The sequence below is a fragment of the Balaenoptera acutorostrata genome, chromosome 11, assembly GCF_949987535.1.
Source record: "Balaenoptera acutorostrata chromosome 11, mBalAcu1.1, whole genome shotgun sequence".
NCBI lineage: Eukaryota > Metazoa > Chordata > Mammalia > Artiodactyla > Balaenopteridae > Balaenoptera > Balaenoptera acutorostrata.
The window spans coordinates 20,362,311-20,385,329 of NC_080074.1; the positions used below are offsets into that span (position 1 = coordinate 20,362,311).

The window sequence follows — 23,019 nt, forward strand, 5'->3', positions numbered from 1 at the left end:
TCCTGCTGCCCTTCGTTTTAGAAGATGAATCTGCTGGGGGTGACCCAGGAGCGTCAGAAGCTTCTCCTCCAGGGCTTGAGGCTGTGGTTGCTCTCTTGTGCAACAGACAAGATGCAGATGCATGACATTCTGGCCTTGAGAATGCAGGGCATTCAGAGCCAGACCAAGAGTATGTGTGTGGGGAGACGGCTGGGCCTCCGGGCTTGCCAGAATCAAGGAATGGGAGAGAATGGAGACCACTTATCTTCCTCCCACTCCCCCTTCCTCATTCCAGGCCCAAATACCAGACCAGTGTGTCTCCAAATGAGTAAAAAATGGGAACATGGGACCATGCCACATGTAAGGGATGTTAGGAAACCCAAACACAGCACAACACTGATGTACTTAATTTGGTTTATGAAATACAATTTCTGTGGAATCCTCTGTTAATGTTTGGGGAGGAAAAAAAAAAAAAAAAAAAGATACACTGGATTAGAAATCAAGAAAACAAGAGTCCCAGACTGGAATCTGTTGCCATCCGGTGGTAGAACCACTTACAGGTCACTGAACCTCTTTTTCTTTGCCTTAGTTTCCTCATTTGAAGCATGTGACAATTAACTGCCTGACCAATCTCACAGAGGTTAAATAAGAACACGAGAAGCTTGGAAAAGTATGAACATAACTTTGAAGTTAACTGAATGTACATTATTACCTACCTGGCTTACATTTACTTTTTTTTTTTTTTACCTGGAAAGATTGGCAGCAGGTAAAATTTAGTTTACTCTGAATCAAGTTGGGTTGGCTTTTCTGACCTGTGGGGTCAGGGAAAACTTGAATTTCATAGTGGAATCTGCAGCTTTGTGTCCGTGCAAGATCCATTTCTCATCCCGTTTTTCTGAGAAACAATTTTCCCGCACCATCAGCCCAGTAGTTTGGGCGTTGTGGACCCCTCAGTGCTCCAGAGGTGGACACGTGATGCTGGTCTGACCAATCAGAGCATCACACCTCCCTGGGCTACAGGATGGGCATGTGACCCAAGGCAGCCAATCAGAGGCAGTGAGTTTCAATTGGAGAGCTTTGGTTGGAACTTTTAGGAAGTCCTCTCATTCCACTGGACAGTTTGTAGCCTGGGTCTTCTAGAAGCCTTCTCACTCCCACCAGGGGAAAGCCTGCCTGAGAATGATGCCAACAGAAAGAAAAGCAGAGCTGAGAGAAGGAGAGAACAGATGGAGTCCTGGTGGCACTTTTGGATCCAGCCATCCCTATAGCCAGCTCCACCCCTGGACTTCTCATTACTTGAAGCAATAGATGCCCCTTTCTCCTTCAACAAATTTGAGTTGGATTTCTGGTGCAAACTTCTGATACTACTATTCAAGAATCTCTACAAAGATGAGCCATCCTGCCCACATGCAAATCTACATGAATTAAGAAAACATAAGGTTTAAACTCTATCTTTATAGAGTCCAAGTGGAGCTAGAATCCTTTCCCGGATAAATATACTTCATAGTAGTACCCAGTCGACATACTGTAATTTAACAGAGACACAAATTACTAAAATAAAGAAATATTTCATTTTATTTTACTCTTTTAGCCATGAGGTCCAAGGAAATGCAAGTTCATGGAAATTAGAAGTAATACCAGAATATGGATAAGATCAGCTTTAGAGATTTATGGAATCAGCAGAACGTGATTATCTGGAGTGATTTTTGGCCTTCTCAGTTTGCCAAGCCAGGTGTACCATTTTGTCTAGCCCATTTAACAATTTCTGTGGCAACTGTCCAGGATGAAGAGAGTCATCATAGAATGGAGAAGCCCAAACAACTGAAACGTTTACAGCACACAGAGCAAAACAGTCAATATTACAGGGTGACACAGACTATTTATCACTTAATTAGTAAACCAGAGTAAATCTCATTATGCAGCACTACAAATACCCCTAGCCATGACTTCATTTGCTCATTCCTTCATTCATGCATTCAGTGAGTATTTATTTATTAAGCACCTACTGTGTACCAGGAGGCAGCCTGGTAAATGCTGGAGTTACAAAGACAAAGATTAAGGCACAGACACTGCCCTCAAGGAGCTCCCAATCTAAATCTTGCAGAGAGATATAGAAATGAAGAATGACAATGCATGCAGAAGGGCTGATAACAAAAGTCTGTTCCAAGGGAGACCCAGCCCTGGATTCATTCTACTGCAGGTTCCACGGTAAAGGTAAGTGGCATTCCTCCCCCTCTGCAGAACATAGCTTTAACCAGTATTTCATTTCCAGTGTTACACAGAGAGCCACAGCATTATAACAAGTTACCACTGACCCAGCAGCGGGTCTGAGGCTCTCACCACTGAACCTTTAGGGGAAATAGAGTATGACCTTGCAGAAGTGGCTGACCACTCCTGAGTCTCACTCCTTCCTCCACAGCTGTCCAGGCAGGCTGCTCTGCCCTTGGCATATGCCCTCAAGGTCTGGACCCACTTGGCCAAACATGGGTTTATGGTCTGGAGGGTACTTGAAGAAGAGTTCCTTCTCTTCAGCTTCTAAACCTAAGCCTTCATATTTCAAGGCCCACTTCTTCCTCTGGAATGACTTGCTTTTCATTTGTCATTCGTGATTTGGGTGAAAAGTGGCGCCACGTGCAGGTCTTGCTGAGCAAAGGACCTGCTTCACATTTTGTAAAGTGTGCAAACATCCAGCCATAGGCATTAAGAAGAGGAGCAAGCAAACTCCATCCCACACCCTGCTCCCCTTTCTCCTCTCTCAGACCTGCGCTCCCGTCAGCACGTTGACCGGCGTAAAATGAATGTGAGGTGTGAGTTGCAGCTTCTGAGTCAGACTGTATGTCAAGTTATGCCAGTAACAATAAAGGGTAGTTTTATAAGTGGAATCTGCAATGCTGTTTGCAGATTGGCTTTTGCAGAGGTTTAGTATTAAGCAAAAGTCTCCTTCCCATAATCCTGCCTTACTTGGATGTTCCCTGAGACACACTCCCCTCTCCCCGCTCATCTGGCAAAGGCAACAGTCCGGAACCCAGTGAGTTTCTCCTGTTAGTTGTTCACCTGCATTTCACTCTGTTGTTAGAAGGCTTTTGATTTCTAAGCCGCCTTGCTAAATCAATCCCACCTGGAGTTACATCACTACGGATTGCCAGTTAGCAGCAAGGGTAGAAGCTTGGTCTCTGTGAGCAGGGAGGCCCGTGGGGGGACAGAATTTCAAAACCGTGGTCTTCCGTGGTCACTGAGTTAATGTGCATAGTGGTATTAAGGCCTTTCAATAGAAGCATTTTGCTTGGTTCATCTAAAAATCATAGTCTCTTAGTGTTAGTTTATTAACGAAATCTTAATGATCATTATAAATTGAATTTTATAGATGCTCTTGAGATATAAAATTATACAGCGCATTCTCTAAAAATGAAATTTTAAAATGAATATCCCCTGATTTTACTTTTTAATGAATTCTTCCTTTAGTGTATTTCCATAAATCTCTTACACACAAAGAAACAAAACAGAATCTGTACAAAAAATAAAGAGGTTTCCATTTTCTGGAACACCTTATCTTTTCTGTAATGAATTTGTTAATATAAAAAAGTGTCTACTTAGAAAATTATAAAAACATTGCTACAATGTCATAAATGCTCTACATTCTCTAGGAAAACATACCTTTGGAAATAGTACAACTATTGGGAATTCTTAAAGAAATTCAAGTCCTGGATGTGCTGCAGATGAATTCCACGCAGGGCGGCGTTAAAACCCTGTCTATCCTCTGTACCACTTCTAGAAATTGTCTGCCACTTTCATTGAGTGAGATTGAATTCTCCTCTCTTCAAACATCACCATTGATTTCTGTGGATATCCTTAGGGTGACACTCTATTTTTAAAAAAATAAAAAGGGTTTAAAAGAAGGTAAACAATTCCAGTGCCAGCTCTGAAACTCCCAACAGCTCTGCACCCCCTCAGAGATGATCTCACTACGGTTTGTACTGAGCTCGAGTTGGGTCCTCAAGAGTTTTCTTGGCCTTTTCTAACCTTTTAGCTAGTAATTCACTTGTTTCAAAATGTAAGATTTTCCCTGTTGCCAAATCTGACAAGGTCCCATCTTCTCTCTGCCTTGAGAACATTTTTCAACAACACACTTTTATTTTTATGAAAAGACATATTTCCTGTTATTTGGAACTTGTGAGACCTCTTCAAAAAAAAAAAAATAACCAGGATCTATGACTATAAGCATCAAATGGCAGAGGACAGATGAACGTTTCCTTGTTTAGGAGAGCTATTCAAGATGCTTTCCTTCGGGAATACACTAAATTGCACAATACTTACATATTTTTTCAAACACGTAAGGGTAAAAAGATAGTGCTCTTATGTTTCTTAAATGCAAGAAATGTTCTATGGATTTCTACTAATCCGCATCATAACTTATAACATTTGTATTGATAAATACCTACCTGGAAATCGTAGATGAATGTTAGAAAGTAGAAAATAAAACCAAAGGCCACTGTCCATTCACAGATCGCACTCACTACATGATATACATAATCCTAAGAGCAACAACAAAAAAAGAAACAGCATTTAGCCTAAATGCATTCACTTTAGAGGACATACTGAAATAATAATGAGCAGGTCAGGCCAAAGGAAAAAGCTGTCCAGTGAGCATAAATCAACCCCTGGAGGAAACACAGTAAGCAAGGCCATGTGGATGCACATCAGGGCAACTGCCCGATAAAAATGTGAATACAATGACCCCAAAAGTTCTCTCTGGTTCTCTCACACTCTGGCTTTAAGACTTGTCTATGGAACCTCAACAGGCAGAAGAAGGATCACAAAACGGCTGAGAGTGGAAAGCAAATTTGGACTCAACAGAAGAAAGAACTTTCCATACAAGGCATGACTTGCTCTCCCACAGCTGGGAATCCCAAAGTTGAAAGGCAGGCTTGAAAAGCACCTACCCAGTGTCCATGTGGTTATTCCAGACTTCAGGTATGCATCTAAAGGAAACTGGCTATCACCCCTGGGTTTTGTGTTTCTCTGTTACTATAGAAAATGTCAGTTCAGAAAATAGGTCTGCTTGATGTTATAAGGTAAGCACAGCTACAAAGCAAATGCTAATTATGAGACTGTCTTCTTGGGGGCAGGAATGAGAGGATGGAGGACAAGAAAGAGAATGGCTTTAATTCGGGATTCCAAAGTCAGCTGCCTCTGGAGGCCAGGAAACTAATAAAAAGAAATGAAACTGACGGTTGCAAAAAGAGGGACAATGGGGAGCCCACGCCTCATCAGCTCAATTCCATTCTCACCAAGTAGGAAAATATGGCCCCAGTGTTGCTTTGAGATTAAAAAAAGAGAGAGAGAGAGAGAGACTTCCCTGGTGGTCCAGTGGTTAAGACTCTGTGCTTCCAATGCAGGGGGCTCGAGTTTTATCCCTGGTCAGGGAACTAAGATCCCACATGCCATGCGGCGCGGCCAAAAAAAAAGCCCATGGAGTGTGTGTGTGTGTGTGTGTGTGTGTGTGTGTGTGATAGCTCCCCTGATTTTTAAATACTGGAAACCATTTTTAAAAAGCATTTGTAGGGCTTCCCTGGTGGCGCAGTGGTTGGGAATCTGCCTGCTAATGCAGGGGACACGGGTTCGAGCCCTGGTCTGGGAAGATCCCACATGCCGCGGAGCAGCTGGGCCCGTGAGCCACAATTGCTGAGCCTGCGCGTCTGGAGCCTGTGCCCCGCGACGGGAGGGGCCGCGATAGAGAAAGGCCCGCGCACCGCGATGAAGAGCGGTCCCCGCACCACGATGAAGAGTGGCCCCCGCTTGCCGCAACTGGAGAAAGCCCTCGCACGAACCGAAGACCCAGCACAGCCAAAAATAAATAAATAAATAAATAAATAAATAAGAAAATCCTTTAAAAAAAAAAAAAAAAAAGCATTTGTAAACACCATCTAAGTAAAAAATGCTTGTCTAAATTCTGACTTTAGCCCACATGCCAAATTAGCCTGTGGACTGTCAGCAGTTCGAGCCCTCTGATTTCAAATCATAACCTATATTTTCTTCCTACTTCACTGTCTGCTCTGCCGTAGGTTACAAGTGTGAACAAACAAATGTGCTAGATTACAGGTCAGTTCTTTTCTTTGATCCACCACAAAGATCTAATTGAGGCACATCAAACTCTCAGACACCACTGCTCACGCTCCCCACGGAGGATCACATCCACCCACTGTTCCCATCCAGGCCACTCCGGGGAGAATCTGACCAGCCTACGTTACAGGGTCGAGAATGGGGGCCACTTCCTTTTCAAAGGTGACAGCACTAGGGGATCCACCCCATCTCCTATCATCTCTGGACAATGAAGATGGCTTAATCAAATAGAAGCAGAATTTGGGGGTGGGAGAGGATTTCTGTAGCATGATATTAATAACAGTGCACTGAAGGAGGGGTCCAGACTCTTCCACTACACATGTATGAACGCAGGCAAAGCTCTAATCTCCTTGCTACGTAAAATGGGACAATGACATCATAATTCTTATCCTCCCTACCACGTTAAGTCAATGCACAGGAATGTGCTGTGAAACCTCTGAAGCACCCCACAGTTTGGGGCAGGACCTAAATGATTATTCTGTTCCGTGAACTGATGTAAAGGGTCTTCTTTGCATTCGTGGATATTGGGGAACAGAAGGGGAGTGAATAGAAAACCAGGTACTTTTCACATTTTTAAGATAGAAAATGAAATGAAAAAAGGTTTTTCAACTGTCTGGGGAATATGCTTTGATGAATCCTTCCCAGCTGCTGATTTGTTTGATTTGTGGTGGAAGGCCTCCCCCCAGTGGTAAAGAAGTAAAATACACCTAGGGCTACTCTTCTGTGAGCTCTCCTTATCAGGAAGCACTTTTTTTCTAAGTTCTGCCTGGCTCATCCTCACCATCTTCAGTCTCTCACTTGCTTCTTGCAGGCTTCCATCACCTGCCAGAATCCTCTGTGGTGGAAAATGCTTCCTTCCTCTGACCCTGCCATTACCCCAACCAGGGATCGAACCCATGCTCCCTGCAGTGGAAGCACGGAGTCAACCAATGGACCACCAGGGAAGCCCCTGAAACTGCTTTTTTTTTTTTTTTTTAAACAAAGGGATTGGGCTTTTTTTTTTTGGCTGCATTGGGTCTTCTTGCTACATGCAGGCTTTCTCTAGTTGCGGCCAGCGGGGGCTACTCTTCATTGTGGGGCGCGGGCTTCTCATTGGGGTGGCTTCTCTTGTTGCAGAGTATGGGCTCTAGCCGCGTGGGCTTCAGTAGTTGTAGCATGGTGGGCTCAGTAATTGTGGCTCACGGGCTCTAGAGCACAGGCTCAGTAGTTGTGGCTCACGGGCTTAGTTGCTCCGCGGCATGTGGGATCTTCCCGGACTAGGGCTCGAACCCGTGTCCCCTGCATTGGCAGGCGGATCCTTAACCACTGTGCCACCAGGGAAGCCCCTGAAACTGCTTTTTGAAAAACATCAGTAACTCCACCTGCCTCTTGGGAAAAACTCCTGTTCCTCACTAACTCCCTTCTCTCTGTAGGTAACTAACGACATCAGTTGATCTCAATTGGAAACATCTGATTCCATGTGTTCTGATGTTTGGTCTGGAAATTACCCATCACTACACCCTATGCTCTGATGGCTCTTGATCCTACCCCAGGTCTAGTCGTCCCTCATGTCTAACTGGACATTTCTCCTCAGCGTTTCACTATAGCTTCAGATTCAACGATTCTGAAACCTAACCCATCCATTTCTCCCCATGAAATCATTTATTCCTGTTAAGGACCCAATCTTTTTTTCTTCTTTTTAAAAAATATTTATTCATTTATTTGGCTGTGCCGGGTCTTAGTTGCAGCACACAGGATCTTTTAGTTGTGGCACATGGAATCTTTAGTTGTGGCATGCAAACTCTTAGTTGCAGCATGTGGGATCTAGCTCCGTGACCAGGGATCAAATCTAGGCCCCCTGCATTGGGAGCACTGAGTCTTAGCCACTGGACCACCAGGGAAGTCCCAAGGGACCCAATCTTATCTGTTCATGAAAACAGGTTCTTTGGTTCACCCAAGACAAAAACTTGGAAGTCATCTTCACTTCATCATGTCCTTTCATTCTTATGCTATTTCTTCCAGTCTAGGGGAATCTTGATTTAAAATCTAAACTAGTGGAAGTGCCTTCTCCCTGCCATCCTAACTCCGGCTCTCTCCTCTTCAATACATCCCAGGTGTCTCTTCTAATTTTCTTCCAATAATATTCTTTTAATTTACTTTCCGTTCAAAAGCCTTCAAAGGCTTATTCCGATCACCTACATCAAGCATGAGCCTCTCTGCCCACCTCTTAAAGCCTTGCACAAACTATTCCCCCACAAACTTATCCCCGACCACATGTATTTCTCACCCTATGCTGATACAAACTATCTTCTACTCTGTTTTCATCACCTCTGCTTAACATGTCGTGCTTCCTCTGACCTCCATATACCTTCATTCACATTGTTTCCCTACCCTTAAATCTCACCTCTTTTACTAAGCCTCGATGGTTGAAGGGTTTAAGAGAGAATTAAAAATTCAAATTTTTAAAAATAATTTTGAAAATAATTCCAGGAACCAGGTTTGACAATCATACTGAAAACAGCTTATAGTTTACCTTTTCTTTTGGATTCCACTCCAGCTTGGTTATAGAAATTAACGAAGCACAGGCAATCACTAAAAAACGAAATTGTTAAGGAAACTACAGAAGAAAATAGGTCCTTTATTGTAAGACTAGGTTATTCTTCTAATAATATAACCATTACACAGTGTTCACATGTTAGTACCAACATTTCTGCTATCAAACCAGTTATATCAGCTTCTTATCATCTCAAACCTTAAGTTCGATCATGGCAGCAGTTAAAATACGACACGGAAGTACTCATTCCTTAGCAATACTTTGTCAGTTATGTATAGAAGACTTTTAATCTGTGGCTACATTTTGCTTGACCCTGTTGTTTAAATTTGGTCAAAATGACACAGCAGTCTAATATGGGTACTTTTGCAGTAGTTTTCCCCTAAAATACTATTGTCCCTAAATAATAATATTGATTAAAATTCTTTTTCCTAAAATACTATGTACACGGCAACAGCGTCAAGGAAAAAACTAACATTTCAAAGTATCAAAGCATCACAAAATACCAAGGCTCATATACAAAAACAAGCTACAGAAATTAAATGTATTATCTTTATAAAAATAAAAAAAAACAGATTTTTCCATTGAGTAACTGGGTGTAAGCGGACCCCTTCCTCCCTGGCCCAAAGGGTTTACAAATCAGAGAGATACATCCTACATCTGACCTTGGGGACGAAGGACAAATCCTGAGAGGCCAGCCTAATAAGGCCAGGGACTGAGGCTACTGCCCAACGTGGACAAGACCGTCTGCACAAAGGTGGTGACAACCATTTTGATTGAACTTAGAACGCCAAAGAGAAAGCTAGAGAGAAATGGGATGCTCTTTAAAAGCTTTTGCAAAAAGTTAAGAATTCCAAGTGTTGCGTCAATCAATGCCAAGTTTAGCGCCTCCACTGAATTTGGAGTCAGCACCCTCTCTCCCTGCCCTCCGCCACCTCCCATATTTTGCAATGCTTAACACTTCTCAGTTTCTCAAAGTAAAAGAAGTAGAGACTGGGACTTCCCTGGCGGTCCAGTGGTTAAGACTCCACGCTTCCAATGCAGGGGGCACGGGATAGATCCCTGGTCGGGGAACTAAGATCCCGCATGCCGCTGGCCAAAAAATAAAAAGAAGTAGAGAACATTAAAGGTTCTCTAATCATGTCATGACCGTATGTCTCTTTCTAATAGTTTTAAAAGCCTCTTAATTCTTTCACTTAATTCTTTATCTCATCTTTAGTCCCATCACGTCCCATGCTGGGGAGGAGGGGGGGTGGGGGAGAGGTGGACAAAACTCTGGCAAAACAGACCTGGTCTCAGCTCCCAGAAACATTACAGCCTTGTCGGACCCAGGGAATGTGCCGCGTTAGAGAGAAAAGACCAGGGTGCAGTCATGACTCGGAGGGAAGATTATTAATTCGGAGTGAAACGGGGTTTGAGGTGTCAGGGGAGCTTCACTGAGCTGAGTTGAATCTAAGCTGTGAGGTTTGAGGAGCTCTCTAGGACAGCATCGTCCCACAGAAGTGCAGGCGTATGTGTAACAATATTTTCTTCTGTAGTCGCCAGGTGGACAGAAACGAAAAAGAGCCTAATGAAATTAATCTTAACATATCTTATTTAACCCAATATATCAAACATGTTGTCATTTCAACATGTAATAATATGAAGAATTATTAATGAGATATTTTACATTTTTTTTCTCATTAAGTCTTTGAAATCCAGTGTTTTTTACACTTACGGCCCTTCTCTACACAGACTACCCATGTTTCAATGCTCAACAGCCTCGTGTGGCCAGTGGCTACTGTGTTGGACAGACAGTTCAGTTCTAGAAAGACAAAGTGGAGAAGGTTATCCAGGCAAGAAGAAGAGAACGGGCAAAAGCAAAGAACAGGAAACAGCCACAGGCAGCGGAGAAAGTGTAAAACGGAGGTCGGAGAAATAGGCAGCCTCAGACTACATCTCAAGGAAAGGAACCGGCCTTTGCATTGTTAGTGATTTTGTGAAGGCTTTTGAAAGCTGCAGAAGCTGAATGCAAGATGGATAGTTTAGTAGGAAGGGCTCAGAAGCATGATTCCAGGCCTCAGTTTCTTCAGGAGTCAAATGAGGTTTCACAGAACTAATACAGGAAAGAGAAACAAGGACATTTTAAAGATACTTTAAAATCTTTCTAAGGAAATATAAATCCATGCTAATGTTTAAAACAAAAGACTTTTTCCTATGGATGAATTTGTTCAAGTTAATTGGATAAAAACATGTAACCTGTTTCTGTTCAGGGGTCCTACCCGTCAGCATGGCTCATACGAACTTCCTAGAAATGGGAACTATTAGTATGTGAAACTCTGGCTTGAAAAAGTAATTCTGCTAAACCTCTCTCATTTTAGTACCTAGAGATCTGTCTCCAAAGTGGGAAGCACGGAAAGTTTTCCTATACCAAAAAACTTTGTTTTTAACTTTACAAGTGGTTCTATAAATCTTACAACTAAAACAAGCTAAAAGTTTTGAGATCCATCTCAAGAGAAAGCATGAATGTCTTCAGTCCATAAATAGGACAAGGAAACAGAGAAGGAACTGTCTTAGGAACCAGGGTTTATAGTTTGTTGTTAAATTTCTCAATACTAGAATTTGGTTCCTCTGTGCTTAGAAATTTTGTAATTAAAATTTTTCTTCCCTAAATGACAAAAACAAAACCCAAGACCATCCTTAGACTTCACATTTTGTATAGCTCCAATTTCTTTTTTTTTTTTAAGAAACTTTATTTATTTATTTATTTATTTTTGGTCGTGTTGGGTCTTCTTTGCTGCGCACGGGCTTTGTCTAGTTGCAGCGAGTGGGGGCTACTCTATATTGCGGCGCGCAGGCTTCTCATTGCGGTGGCTTCTCTTGTTGCAGAGCACGGGCTCTAGGCACGTGGGCTTCAGTAGTTGTGGCATGCGGGCTCAGTAGTTGTGGCGCACGGGCTTAGTTGCTCCGCGGCACGTGGGATCTTCCCGGACCAGGGCTCGAACCCGTGTCCCCTGCATTGGCAGGCAGATCCTTCACCGCTGCGCCACCAGGGAAGTCCCTATAGCTCCAATTTTAAAAGAAAAATGCAAGGCTTAATACTTAGAAGCTCATGATGACAAAATATCTTTTTACTCAAGCTAGCCCATTTTGTACCACAACCCAACTTGGATGAACAAAACCACTGCTAATAAAATAGTTCCATTTTCCTACAGTCTGACAATAATCACCAATTTTTAATGACTCTTTAGCATTTGCTAAGACTGCAGATGGTATTTTGAAAGATGGGGAATTTTCCACCCTTGAAAGACCACAGCTTTTTTTTTTCTTTGTTAAATACCTCTTGGGGGAAAAGAAAGAATGAGAAAGGAAAAAAAAAAGGAAGGAGGGAAGGGTTGTTTTTCATTTCTTCTAAATCAGAATATACAAGTATGATAAATTTATATTGTCTTTTCACATTGTTGAATTAGAAAAAATAAAATTTCATTTTGAAAAGGAAATCAGTGATAAAAAGAAAAGGCTAAATGTATTTAAATGACTTAGAAATAAATAGTATAGAGCTTTTTAAAACCTCTTAATATGGACGAGTAAATCAAACCATCTAATCACCTATGTGTGGGGAGAAGGGAAAGTCGGGCCTCTTAGGAATCCACAGGGCTATTACTTTAAGTACAATATCAATATTTGATGTCTTTAGCCAAGCACTACAAAGAAAAATAAATATTTTCACATGGCTCATGAAACCGACCCTGTGGAAGGAAAGTAAATACAGAATGAAGTGTCTGACATTTTTTTTTCATTTTCCTTTCACACCATTCTTTTTCCCAAAGATTCTTTTGATTTAACCAGACAACGTTGAGATATTTTCCTTATGATTTACCCTTTTCTCCCAATCGTTCTTCTGAAGCCTGTTGCCACTTGGCTGTTAACCTTTGCTTTCTCCATTTTTTTTGGAGGGGAGCGGGGCGGCGGGGATGTCAAGCTTGCAAGGACACTAACAAATGTAAAAAAGGATACTGGGGATGACGGCTGCGGAGGAAACGGCAGAGATGGCCATCCGTATGCGGCATGTGGAAAGGCTGTTCCACTGGGGACACGATTTGTAAGAGATGATGGATTGCAGGAGCGTGTACACAACACCGCAGACAAACGCCAAAAGGGCACCGCCGTCGTGTACCACGGGGACAGCTAACTCCTAGAGAGAAAGTCACACATATGCTGTTACTCAGCGTGAGTCTGTGCACATCAAGAGCCGAACACTCACTCACTTGCTCTGGGCTCCTCAAAGCCACCAGGCATCACAGATGCACGCACCCCATCTTTGGAAAATACATCTGCTTGCAGAAGATGACCAAGAGAAAAGCCTTCCTGGCACTGGAGTAAATGCCAGGAACTTGCTTGTTCCATAGCAAACGTTTGGCTTGCTGTGAGTTGGGCAAACGGGCCTGGTTCAGTAATAATATCTCAATAAAACTGAGGGAAAAAACCCATATTAAACCAAAAAAATTATAAAAGAATTAAGAAAAACAAATCCTTTTCACCCCTTGAACGTTAGGCACATTTGAGCAAGGGAAAATAAACAAAAGGCAAGGCATCTAATGCTAATGAGCTGGGGTTGTTTTAGGAATAACCTTCTGAGAGTCCTGGTACTTTCCACTCTCCATTTTCTTTCTATGCTAATAAGTAAATCAAATCCTGAATTTACATACTTTGTTTCCACCCCCCACTAGCACTGTCAGGAAACTTGCTTCCTCAACTCTGGCCAGTTCAATACATCAGATCTTAATCTGCAAGCTTCATGACACCCACATTAGCCCTGATGAAATCAGCTCAAAAGGCCCTTGAATTAGCAAGAAGTGTATTTCCAGTGTGCCCTTTTCACTGTGGAATACATATTCTCTCATCAAAGATGTCTTTTAGAAGGGAAACGACTCAGATCAGACATGAATTTTGGATAGAGGTTAAGATGAAAACCTGGTACCTTTTTTTGAAACTTGTTAATTTAAAAGATAATAAAAGTAGAGAAAACTAGACTGTTGAGAGGATTCAACCTCAGGAAACTTGACTTTTCCAGAAAGGAGACTTCTTGAGGGACAGGAAAGCATTGACGGAGATTGCCTGGTGAGGAGACACCAAAAAGTAGCCATCTTATCCACCAGTGCAGGAAAGAGTGCTTGCTGTGAACATCTGGTAAGTGCAATTTACTCCCGCTCAAGAAAAACCACCAGTCAATGCTCTCTCTTGCCCTCATATCTCTAATTCTTCTTGAGGTAACCGCTCACGTCGGTTTCCTTACGGCATGCCAAAAATGAATTACAGGATATCAAAAAAGGAAGTTGTAAAGATATATTTATGGGAACAATGACAAGGCAAACACTTTGCTCTCAGGAAAGTTAGAGATTCTATTTCTGGTCTTTGTGAAGATGTAATCACTTCACAGAAACCTTAAAGGGAACCAAAAGTGTAATTATCTAACCACCTAAGCCTTCTTCCTGAAGTCTGCCCTTTATGGTTTAAACACTGACGGCAGTATCACTTGTGATGTTGAGTTATTCCGAGAATAATGTGATGGGATATCATACAGTGCATACTATCCCCCACAGGACAATTCACTCCACTAGACAACTTATATCCTTCCAGGTTGCCACCTTCCCTTTGAAAATAATTTTTCCGTCGTGCTTTCTGACGCTAGAACTGTGAACTGTGAATTTTTTTTCCCTAATATGAAAAAAATTTTTTTATCATTCTTTTTTTTTTAATTTATTTTTTATTTTTGTCTGCACTGGGTCTTCGTTGCTGCGTGCAGGTTTTTCTCTAGTTGCGGTGAGCGGGGGCTACTCTTTGTTGCGGTGCGCGGGCTTCTCATTGCGGTGGCTTCTGTTGTTGCAGAGCACAGGCTCTAGGCGCGTGGGCTTCAGTAGTGGTGGCACGCGGGCTCAGTAGTTGTGGCTCACGGGCTCTAGAGCACAGGCTCAGTAGTTGTGGCACACAGGCTTAGTTGCTCCGCGGCATGTGGGGTCTTCCCGGACCAGGACACCCCTGCATTGGCAGGCGGATTCTTAACCACTGCGCCACTTGGGAAGCCCTAAAACTGTGAATTGTGTACATGCTTTTTTCTCACAGAGATTTTCTCATTCTGGCCTTGAGCTTAACTCTTCCCCACAGGTTCTGGGCAGACTGCTTCATTCAAAGGTGACTTCTGCCTTTCATGACTCACGGGATTTGGGGAGAGTATTAACCTCTCTGGGTCTCCATTTCTCCATTGATAAATGAGGAGAATAATACTACCTATCTTCTAAGGTCATTATTAGAATCATACGAGTTAAAGCATGAAATGTTTTCATAAATGTCACCTAGAAAACTTCAATAAGAATTCCCAGGCAGTCCAGTGGTTAGGACTCCGTGCTCTCGCTGCCGGGGCCCGGGTTCAATCCCTGGTCGGGGAACTAAGATCCCACAAGCCGTGCAGCCCGGCCAAATAAGAAAAAGAAAAAAGAAAAAAAGAAAACTTCAATAAATGTTGTTATGGAACCCAAAACGCACACAATCATAAAACGTAAGGAAATGTCATCAAGAGTCTCTACCATGTGACAAATGTCATAGGCAACTAGTGGTGTTTATTTCCTAATACAGAGACAATAAGAGTAGGAAAGTTAAACGAAGCCGGAAGCAAACTGAGTTCACAAGATGCCCTCCTGGAAGCCCTATAGGCTTGCTTCAGGGAGGCTACAAATTTGGCTCTCACCTTTCACCAGTGTTAACAAGGAAACACTGGTAGTTGTGGATTTGTAACATCCCCAAACGAAAACTTGTTGGCCGCCAGACCTGGGAGAATATCCCTGCCCTAGGCTGTCCTGAAGGTTCTGTGTCATACAAGGAAGGGTGCCTCACCCCTCACAACACAGCACTGAGTTTCCCAGAGCACTTTATTATACTGTCCCCCCACCGATGACAGATGGCTTCCTGCATGTGCAGGGCAGAAAAGGAAATTCTCTGAGGCCCACGTGGTGCAGGTGAGGCAGAGGGCCCTCTGATAATGGTCTGACTCATGCAGGAGCAGACACTAGAGAACAGGTGGACAGCAGACGGTACAGGTGGAGGCCTGAGGTTATCAGCCTCCCAGGTCCACACCAGGAGGCAGTGCCCCTCTGCTGCAGCTTCAGTGTACAGATGTGGACTTGAACAGCCAGCTAGCACTGAAGGCTGACACCTTTCTATAAAGTAAGCATCACAGAAGATCAACCCACTTCTGGTGGGAAAAAAGTTAAAGGAGTACCCCCAGGCAGAACCAGAAGTCCTCCAGGAGTAACTTCCTTTCTGCGGTCACAAAGGGACAATGGTGATGACAGAGCAGGCCCTCCAGGGTGTTGGCCTATAGTGATGAACCGATGACCATGAAGACGGCTAAGTACAGACTGCTGGGCACTGTACATTATCTCATTGAATCCCAGCAATAACCCTGTGAGGCGAGCGCTCATAATTAGTACTCATTTGAAATACAACACATACTTGTAAAATATAAAATATTGTCTCCATAGACAAATACCATGCCTTCCTGAAAGAGACCTCAGAATGAAAGGAATCCAAAAATTAGAATAGAACATGTAGGATTTTTTCCAACACTTGACACAGTAAGAATATGTCAAGTGGACTCTGCAGTAGTTGTCATATAAGTTCATTTGCTCCAGTAAGGCCATATTTTGGCCCTGCAACTGATTAGCTGAGTAACCCTGACCAAATTATTTCACCTCCGTGTCCCTAGATCCTCATCTGCGAAAGGAAGAGATCAGATGCCTCTCTTTGAATTGAACACCAGAGGCCCAAACAGTAGAATCAGTAAACATACACACGCTCATACACAGAAACGTTTTCACGATGTTAATGAAATCATTACAATGACTGAAGTAGCTCTCCCAGCACATTAAACCACATCAACAAGAACACGGAACAATCCAGAGCCCACAGCATGGTCTGAAGCACGCTGTCTCTCAAACATGCACCCCATCTCCCCCAAGTACTAGGCTGGGCTGACTTTCAAATGACAAAGATTTGTTTCTAAAAAGCAAACTATCCCAATATTCATAAACTCATCAACTACTTGAGAGCTATGCTGGCACAAGCGTGCCTCTGGTGCTCTTGCTTCTCTCCTCCAGATACATGTACTCCATCACCCCCAATAACCAAAAAAACTTCAGGTCATACCTGGAAATTGGCTACAATGCCCATTCCGATGCATCCCACCAATCCTAGAACTAACGACACCAAGTTAAAAACAGGAGTGCTGAAATAGCTGGTTTGGTTTTGCTTCTCTACTACTTTATATCTTGTGTACATCGTGGCTGCACCTGAAAAAGAAAGGGACTCTGATGAATTTTTATTTTTTGACTTTTTAGAAGAAAAAACACATGAACATTTTTATGGCTTTTAAAATAATTTGTATTTTCAGTCTCCTGATTGCAATAGTCTCCCCACTCGCTCACACCTGCCCTTCCTCACCCCATCTTACTTACTCTCCCCCGCCATGTGATGCATACACACAAACACACACAGTCTTGGCTGTTATCCTTTTCACATAAATGCTATTGTGCACGTATTGTTCTGGGACTTGCTTTTTTACTTATTTAAAAATGTTCCATGGATGGGACTTCCCTGTTGGCACAGTGGTTAAGAATCCGCCTGCCAATGCAGGGGACATGGGTTTGAGCCCTGGTCCGGGAAGATCCCACATGCCGCGGAGCAACTAAGCCCGTGCGCCACAACTACTGAACCCACGTGCTGCAACTATGGAAGCCCGTGTGCCTAGAGCCCGTGCTCCACAACAAGAGAAGCCACCGCAATGAGAAGCCCGCGCACTGCAACAAAGAGTAGCTCCCCCTCGCCGCAACTAGAGAAAGCCTGCGCACAGCAACAAAGACCCAACGCAGCCATAAATAAATAAATAAATACATTTATAATAAATAGCTAAATAAATTTTAAAAATAAAAATGTTCCGTGGAGATCTTGCCAATGTCGGTACACATAGGTCTACCTCATCATGGTATATAGTGAGATGCCATATTTATTTCATCATTCTCCTAATGATAGATTTCTACATTATATGTTTTTCCTATTACAAACAATGCTCAGTGAACATCCTTATATAGAAGGCTTTGGCACACTTTCAGTGTTTCTGAAAGATGAATTCCTAGAAGTAGTATTACTGGGTCAAAAAACTATGCTCAATTAAAATGCCAAAAAGTAGCTCCAAACTGCTCTAAGACTGAGGCAATTTATACTCCCACAGCAGAGTCTGAAAGCAATTCTGTATGCCCTGTCCTTTTAATTATTGCCAATCTAACAAATGAAAAATGGCAACCTGTTTGTTTGATTTGCATTTCTCTGATAGTCAGTGAGATTGAGCAACTTTCAGTATGTCACTACTCATTTGCATTTCTTCTTCTGAAAATTTCATGTTTATCATTTTTTTAATTTTTCTCTTGAGTTCATTTTTAATTTGTAGTTGCTCTTTATACATTATGTACATTAGTCTATTGTATGCTATAAATATTACAAATTTTCTTCTGGTCTGTTGTTTGTCTTTAACTTCGTGAATCTTTCATCACTTAGAAGTTTCAATTTTTATCTACCCAAATCTGTCAGTTCTTCCCTATTTAGCTTCTGGGTTTTGTGTGTGTAAGTTTAGATAAGCTTTTCCATCCTAAGGTTTTAAAAATATTTTCCTATACTTAAATCCAAATCCTCTTTTTTTTTTTTAAGATTTAATTTTATTTATTTTTGGCTGTGTTGGGTCTTCATTGCTGTGTGCAGGCTTTCTCTAGTTGCAGCGAGTGGGGCTACTCTTCTTTGCAGTCGGGCTTCTCCTTGCAGTGGCTTCTCTTGTTGCGGGGCACGGGCTCTAGGCGTGTGGGCTTCAGTAGGTTTGGAGCATGGGCTCAGTAGTTGTGGCGCATGGGCTTAGTTGCTCCATGGCATGTGGGATCTTCCCGGACCAGGGCTCGAACCCATGTCCCCTGCAATGGCAGGTGGATTCTTATCCACTGCACCACCATAAGAGGAAGTCCCTCCTCTTATGGTTTTGTTCTTCATGTTTACTTCTTTAATTGCCATTGGCTTTTGTGAATGGTGTGAGGGCAAATTTAACTCAGCAAATTTAGCTTATAGAAAAAGTCACATAGATATGCAGAGATACGTTTAAAAGATATTCACTTTAGCATTGTATATTACCAAATGAGAAACAGCCTAAATGTTTAACAATAGGGGACTGAATTATAAAATATTATATGTCCATGAGTTGGATATCATGCATGTGTTAGGATAAAGTAGATTTCTGTGTGTTCAATAGTGTTATGATGGCTGTAATATTTTTTGCTGAATTCTTAAAACCAGTCTAAAAGCTAGTCATTTATCATAGAGCATTTTAAACAGAGATATTCATGTCAGATTCTCCCTTGCCTAGAAGCAAAAAGCTACATTTATCATTTGCTAGTGATAAAATCATCTGTCTTCTAAATCTGGACTCTGGGCAAGGATGGTGTAAGAGGGCACTGGGATTGACTGACTCCTATTTCTACTTCCCCTTGCTCACCTCCAGAACCTTGGGAGAAGACCACAAATGAGTGATGGGGTGAAACTCCCTCTACCAAGTAGGATGAACAAATTCTGAAGATGCCAAGTCACTAGGTAGGGTTTCCAGCACCTCTGCCCCTTCCCGCCCTGCATCAATAGAGAGGGCCAGAAAGTGCTGGTTATATGATGGGTCCCTGGCAAACACCTGATTGTTCTGCAGGGTTAAGGGTTTATGGAAAGAGCCCTACCTCTTCCATCCATATACCCTCATAACCCATAGAAGACTGAGTTTTTTAGTCATTACATTAATTGGCTCATGAGAGAGGATTGTAGCCTCTCAACTGCATCTCAGGTGCATTTGAGGAACTGAAAAATCATAGCTGAGTTGGAGACAAACTGTTCCATGCTTCACCTTTCCCTTCCTCTAACAGGTGAGGTAACACCTTTGTCAGTGGTTCAAAAGCTTTTGTGAGTATCCAAGTCCCTTAGAGTGATGGTTCACAGCACATATGCTTGGGCTCCACTTCCAGAAGTTCTGATCCAGTAGATCTGCAGTGTGGCCCTGGAACAGGCCTTGCAACCAGCACCCAAGAGGACTTTCTTGTAAGTTACCTTCAGAACACACTCTGAGAAACATTAGCTTCTAAACTTTAGGTGTCTTTGGCTTAACGCAAATGCATTGGATATAAATTTTAGAAATTACATTTAAAATCCATTTCAAATTCCTGTGGCAAATTACCAGATAAAGTGAATAGTTCTATAATGAGGCCATAAGTAACTTTGGATTTCTAGTCACTTGAGTTTCTCAAAGTAGAGCAAAACTGTAGTTGCAAAGGTTATACTTTTTTAAAAATCACGTATACCAAGCATAAACCCTAATGTAAACTATTGACTTTGGGTGATAATGATGGGGCAATGTAGGTTCATCAGCTGTAACTAATATATTACTCTGGTGGGGGGATGTTGATAATGGAGAAGGCTATGGGGGGGTGTGGGGGAGCAGGGCACATATGGGAAATCTCTACCTTTTCCTCAAGTTTTCTGTGAATCTGAAAATGTTCTAAAAAATAATGTTTGTTAAAAAATAACAATAAAAGAGGGCAGACAGCAGAAGCAAGAAGAACTACAATCATGCAGCCTGTGGAACCAAAACCACATTCACAGAAAGATAGACAAGATGAAAAGGCAGAGGGCTATGTACCAGATGAAGGAACAAGATAAAACCCCATAAAAACAACTGAATGAAGTGGAGATAGGAAACCTTCCAGAAAAAGAATTCAGAATAATGATAGTGAAGATCATCCAGGACCTCCGAAAAACAATGGAGGCAAAGATCGAGAAGATGCAAGAAATGTTTAACAAAGACCTAGAAGAATTAAAGAACAAACAAACAGAGATGAACAATACAATAACTGAAATGAAAAATACACTAGAAAGAATCAATAGCAGAATAACTGAGGCAGAAGAACAGATAAGTGACCTGGAAGACAGAATGGTGGAATTCACTGCTGCAGAACAGAATAAAGGAAAAAGAATGCAAAGAAATGAAGACAGCCTAAGAGACCTCTGGGACAACCTTAAATGCAACAACATTTGCATTATAGGGGTCCCAGAAGGAGAAGAGAGAGAGAAAGGACCTGAGAAAATATTTGAAGAGATTATAGTTGAAAACTTCCCTAACATGGGAAAGGAAATAGCCACCCAAGTCCAGGAAGCGCAGCAAGTCCCATACAGGATAAACCCAAGGAGAAACATGCCGAGACACATAGTAATCAAATTGACAAAAATTAAAGACAAAGAAAAATTATTGAAAGCAACAAGGGAAAAATGACAAATAACATACAAGGGAACTCCCATAAGGTTAACAGCTGATTTCTCAGCAGAAACTCTACAATCCAGAAGGGAGTGGCATGATATACTTAAAGTGATGAAAGGGAAGAATCTACAACCAAGATTACTCTACCCAGCAAGGATATCATTCAGATTCGATGGAGAAATCAAAAGCTTAACAGACAAGCAAAAGCTAAGAGAATTCAGCACCACCAAACCAGCTCTACAACAAATGCTAAAGGAACTTCTCTAAGTGGGAAACACAAGAGAAGAAAAGGACCTACAAAAACAAACCCAAAACAATTAAGAAAATGGTCATAGGAACATACATATCGATAATTACCTTAAACGTGAATGGATTAAATGCTCCAACCAAAAGACACAGGCTTGCTGAAAGGATACGAAAACAAGACCCATCTATATGCTGTCTACAAGAGACCCACTTCAGACCTAGGGACACATACAGACTGAAAGTGAGGGGATGGAAAAAGATATTCATGCAAATGCAAATCAAAAGGAAGCTGGAGTAGCAATACTCATATCAGATAAAACAGACTTTAAAATAAAGAATATTACAAGAGACAAGGAAGGACACTACCTTGGATGATCAAGGGATCAATCCAAGAAGAAGACATAACAATTATAAATATATATGAACCCAACACATAGGAGCACCTCAATACATAAGGCAACTGCTAACAGCTATAAAAGAGGAAATCGACAGTAACACAATAATAGTGGGGGACTTTAATACCTCACTTACACCAATGGACAGATCATCCAGACAGAAAATTAATAAGGAAACACAAGCTTTAAATGACACAACAGACCAGATAGATTTAATTGATATTTATAGGACATTCCATCCAAAAACAGCAGATTACACTTTCTTCTCAAGTGCACAGAGAACATTTTCCAGGATAGATCACATCTTGGGTCACAAATCAAGCCTCGGTTAATTTAAGAAAATTGAAATCATATCAAGCATCTTTTCTGACCACAACGCTATGAGATTAGAAATCAACTACAGGGGAAAAAATGTAAAAAACACAAACACATGGAGGCTAAACAATATGTTAGTAAATAACCAAGAGGTCACTGAAGAAATCAAAGAGGAAATCAAAAAATACCTAGAGACAAATTACAATGAAAACACAATGATCCAAAACCTATGGGATGCAGCAAAAGCAGTTCTAAGAGGGAAGTTTATAGCAATACAAGCCTACCTCAAGAAACAAGAAAAATCTCAAATAAACAATCTAACCTTACACCTAAAGGAACTAGAGAAAGAAGAACAAACAAAACCCAAAGTTAGTAGAAGGAAAGAAATCATAAAGATCAGAGCAAAAATAAATGAAATAGAAACAAAGAAAACAATAGCAAAGATCAATAAAACTAAAAACAAAATAATAAAATTGATACATAAACCGTAACATTTTACTTCAGGTGAGATTGGTAATTTTTAATTTATTTATAATAATTATTGTGTACTTACCAAGAAATGCAGAGAAGTTTATCATAAATCCAAAAATACCACTCTCTGGAGGTGTTGTTCCTGTATCACTGAGAAAGAGAAGACATGTACAAATTAGTAAAAAGGAATTCAGTTCAGCCCTCTGGGCAGGCATGTAATTGGCAGGTATTATATTGTGTCCCTTCTGGGTGTTCGGCCACTTTGAATTCCAAAGATTTGACCTGATTTTGTTCTAAAGTATTTTCAATTTAGGCTCTGAAAAATTAGAAACTATTTTCTCTTTTTTTCCCCAGTTTTACTGATATATAATTAACAAACAGCACTGTATAAGTTTAAGGTGTGCAGCATAATGATTTGACTTACAGACATCATGAAATGATTATCACAGTAAGTTTCGTGAACATCCATCCTCTCAGATACAAATTTTTTTGAGAACTTTTTTTGTTATGATGAGAACTCTTAGGATTTACTTTCTTAACAACTTTCATATATAACATACAGCAGTGTTAATTATATTACCCATGTTGTACATTACCTCCCT

The 23,019-nt window shown here is 41.5% G+C and overlaps 1 protein-coding gene across 1 annotated transcript in view; it reads right to left on the reverse strand.

Annotated features, from left to right (window-relative positions):
* Positions 1-1,551: 1,551 nt before the first annotated feature.
* Positions 1,552-23,019, reverse strand: part of DRAM1 (DNA damage regulated autophagy modulator 1) — a 46,893-nt gene continuing 25,425 nt past the window's right edge. The window contains exons 2-7 of the mRNA XM_007165791.2: positions 22,500-22,567; positions 16,811-16,953; positions 12,626-12,803; positions 8,612-8,670; positions 4,419-4,511; positions 1,552-3,841 (exon numbers count right to left, since the gene is read on the reverse strand). Coding sequence (XP_007165853.2) covers positions 3,797-3,841; positions 4,419-4,511; positions 8,612-8,670; positions 12,626-12,803; positions 16,811-16,953; positions 22,500-22,567 — 586 coding nt within the window. The 3' untranslated portion in view covers positions 1,552-3,796. The remainder of the gene's footprint in view (positions 3,842-4,418; positions 4,512-8,611; positions 8,671-12,625; positions 12,804-16,810; positions 16,954-22,499; positions 22,568-23,019) is intronic.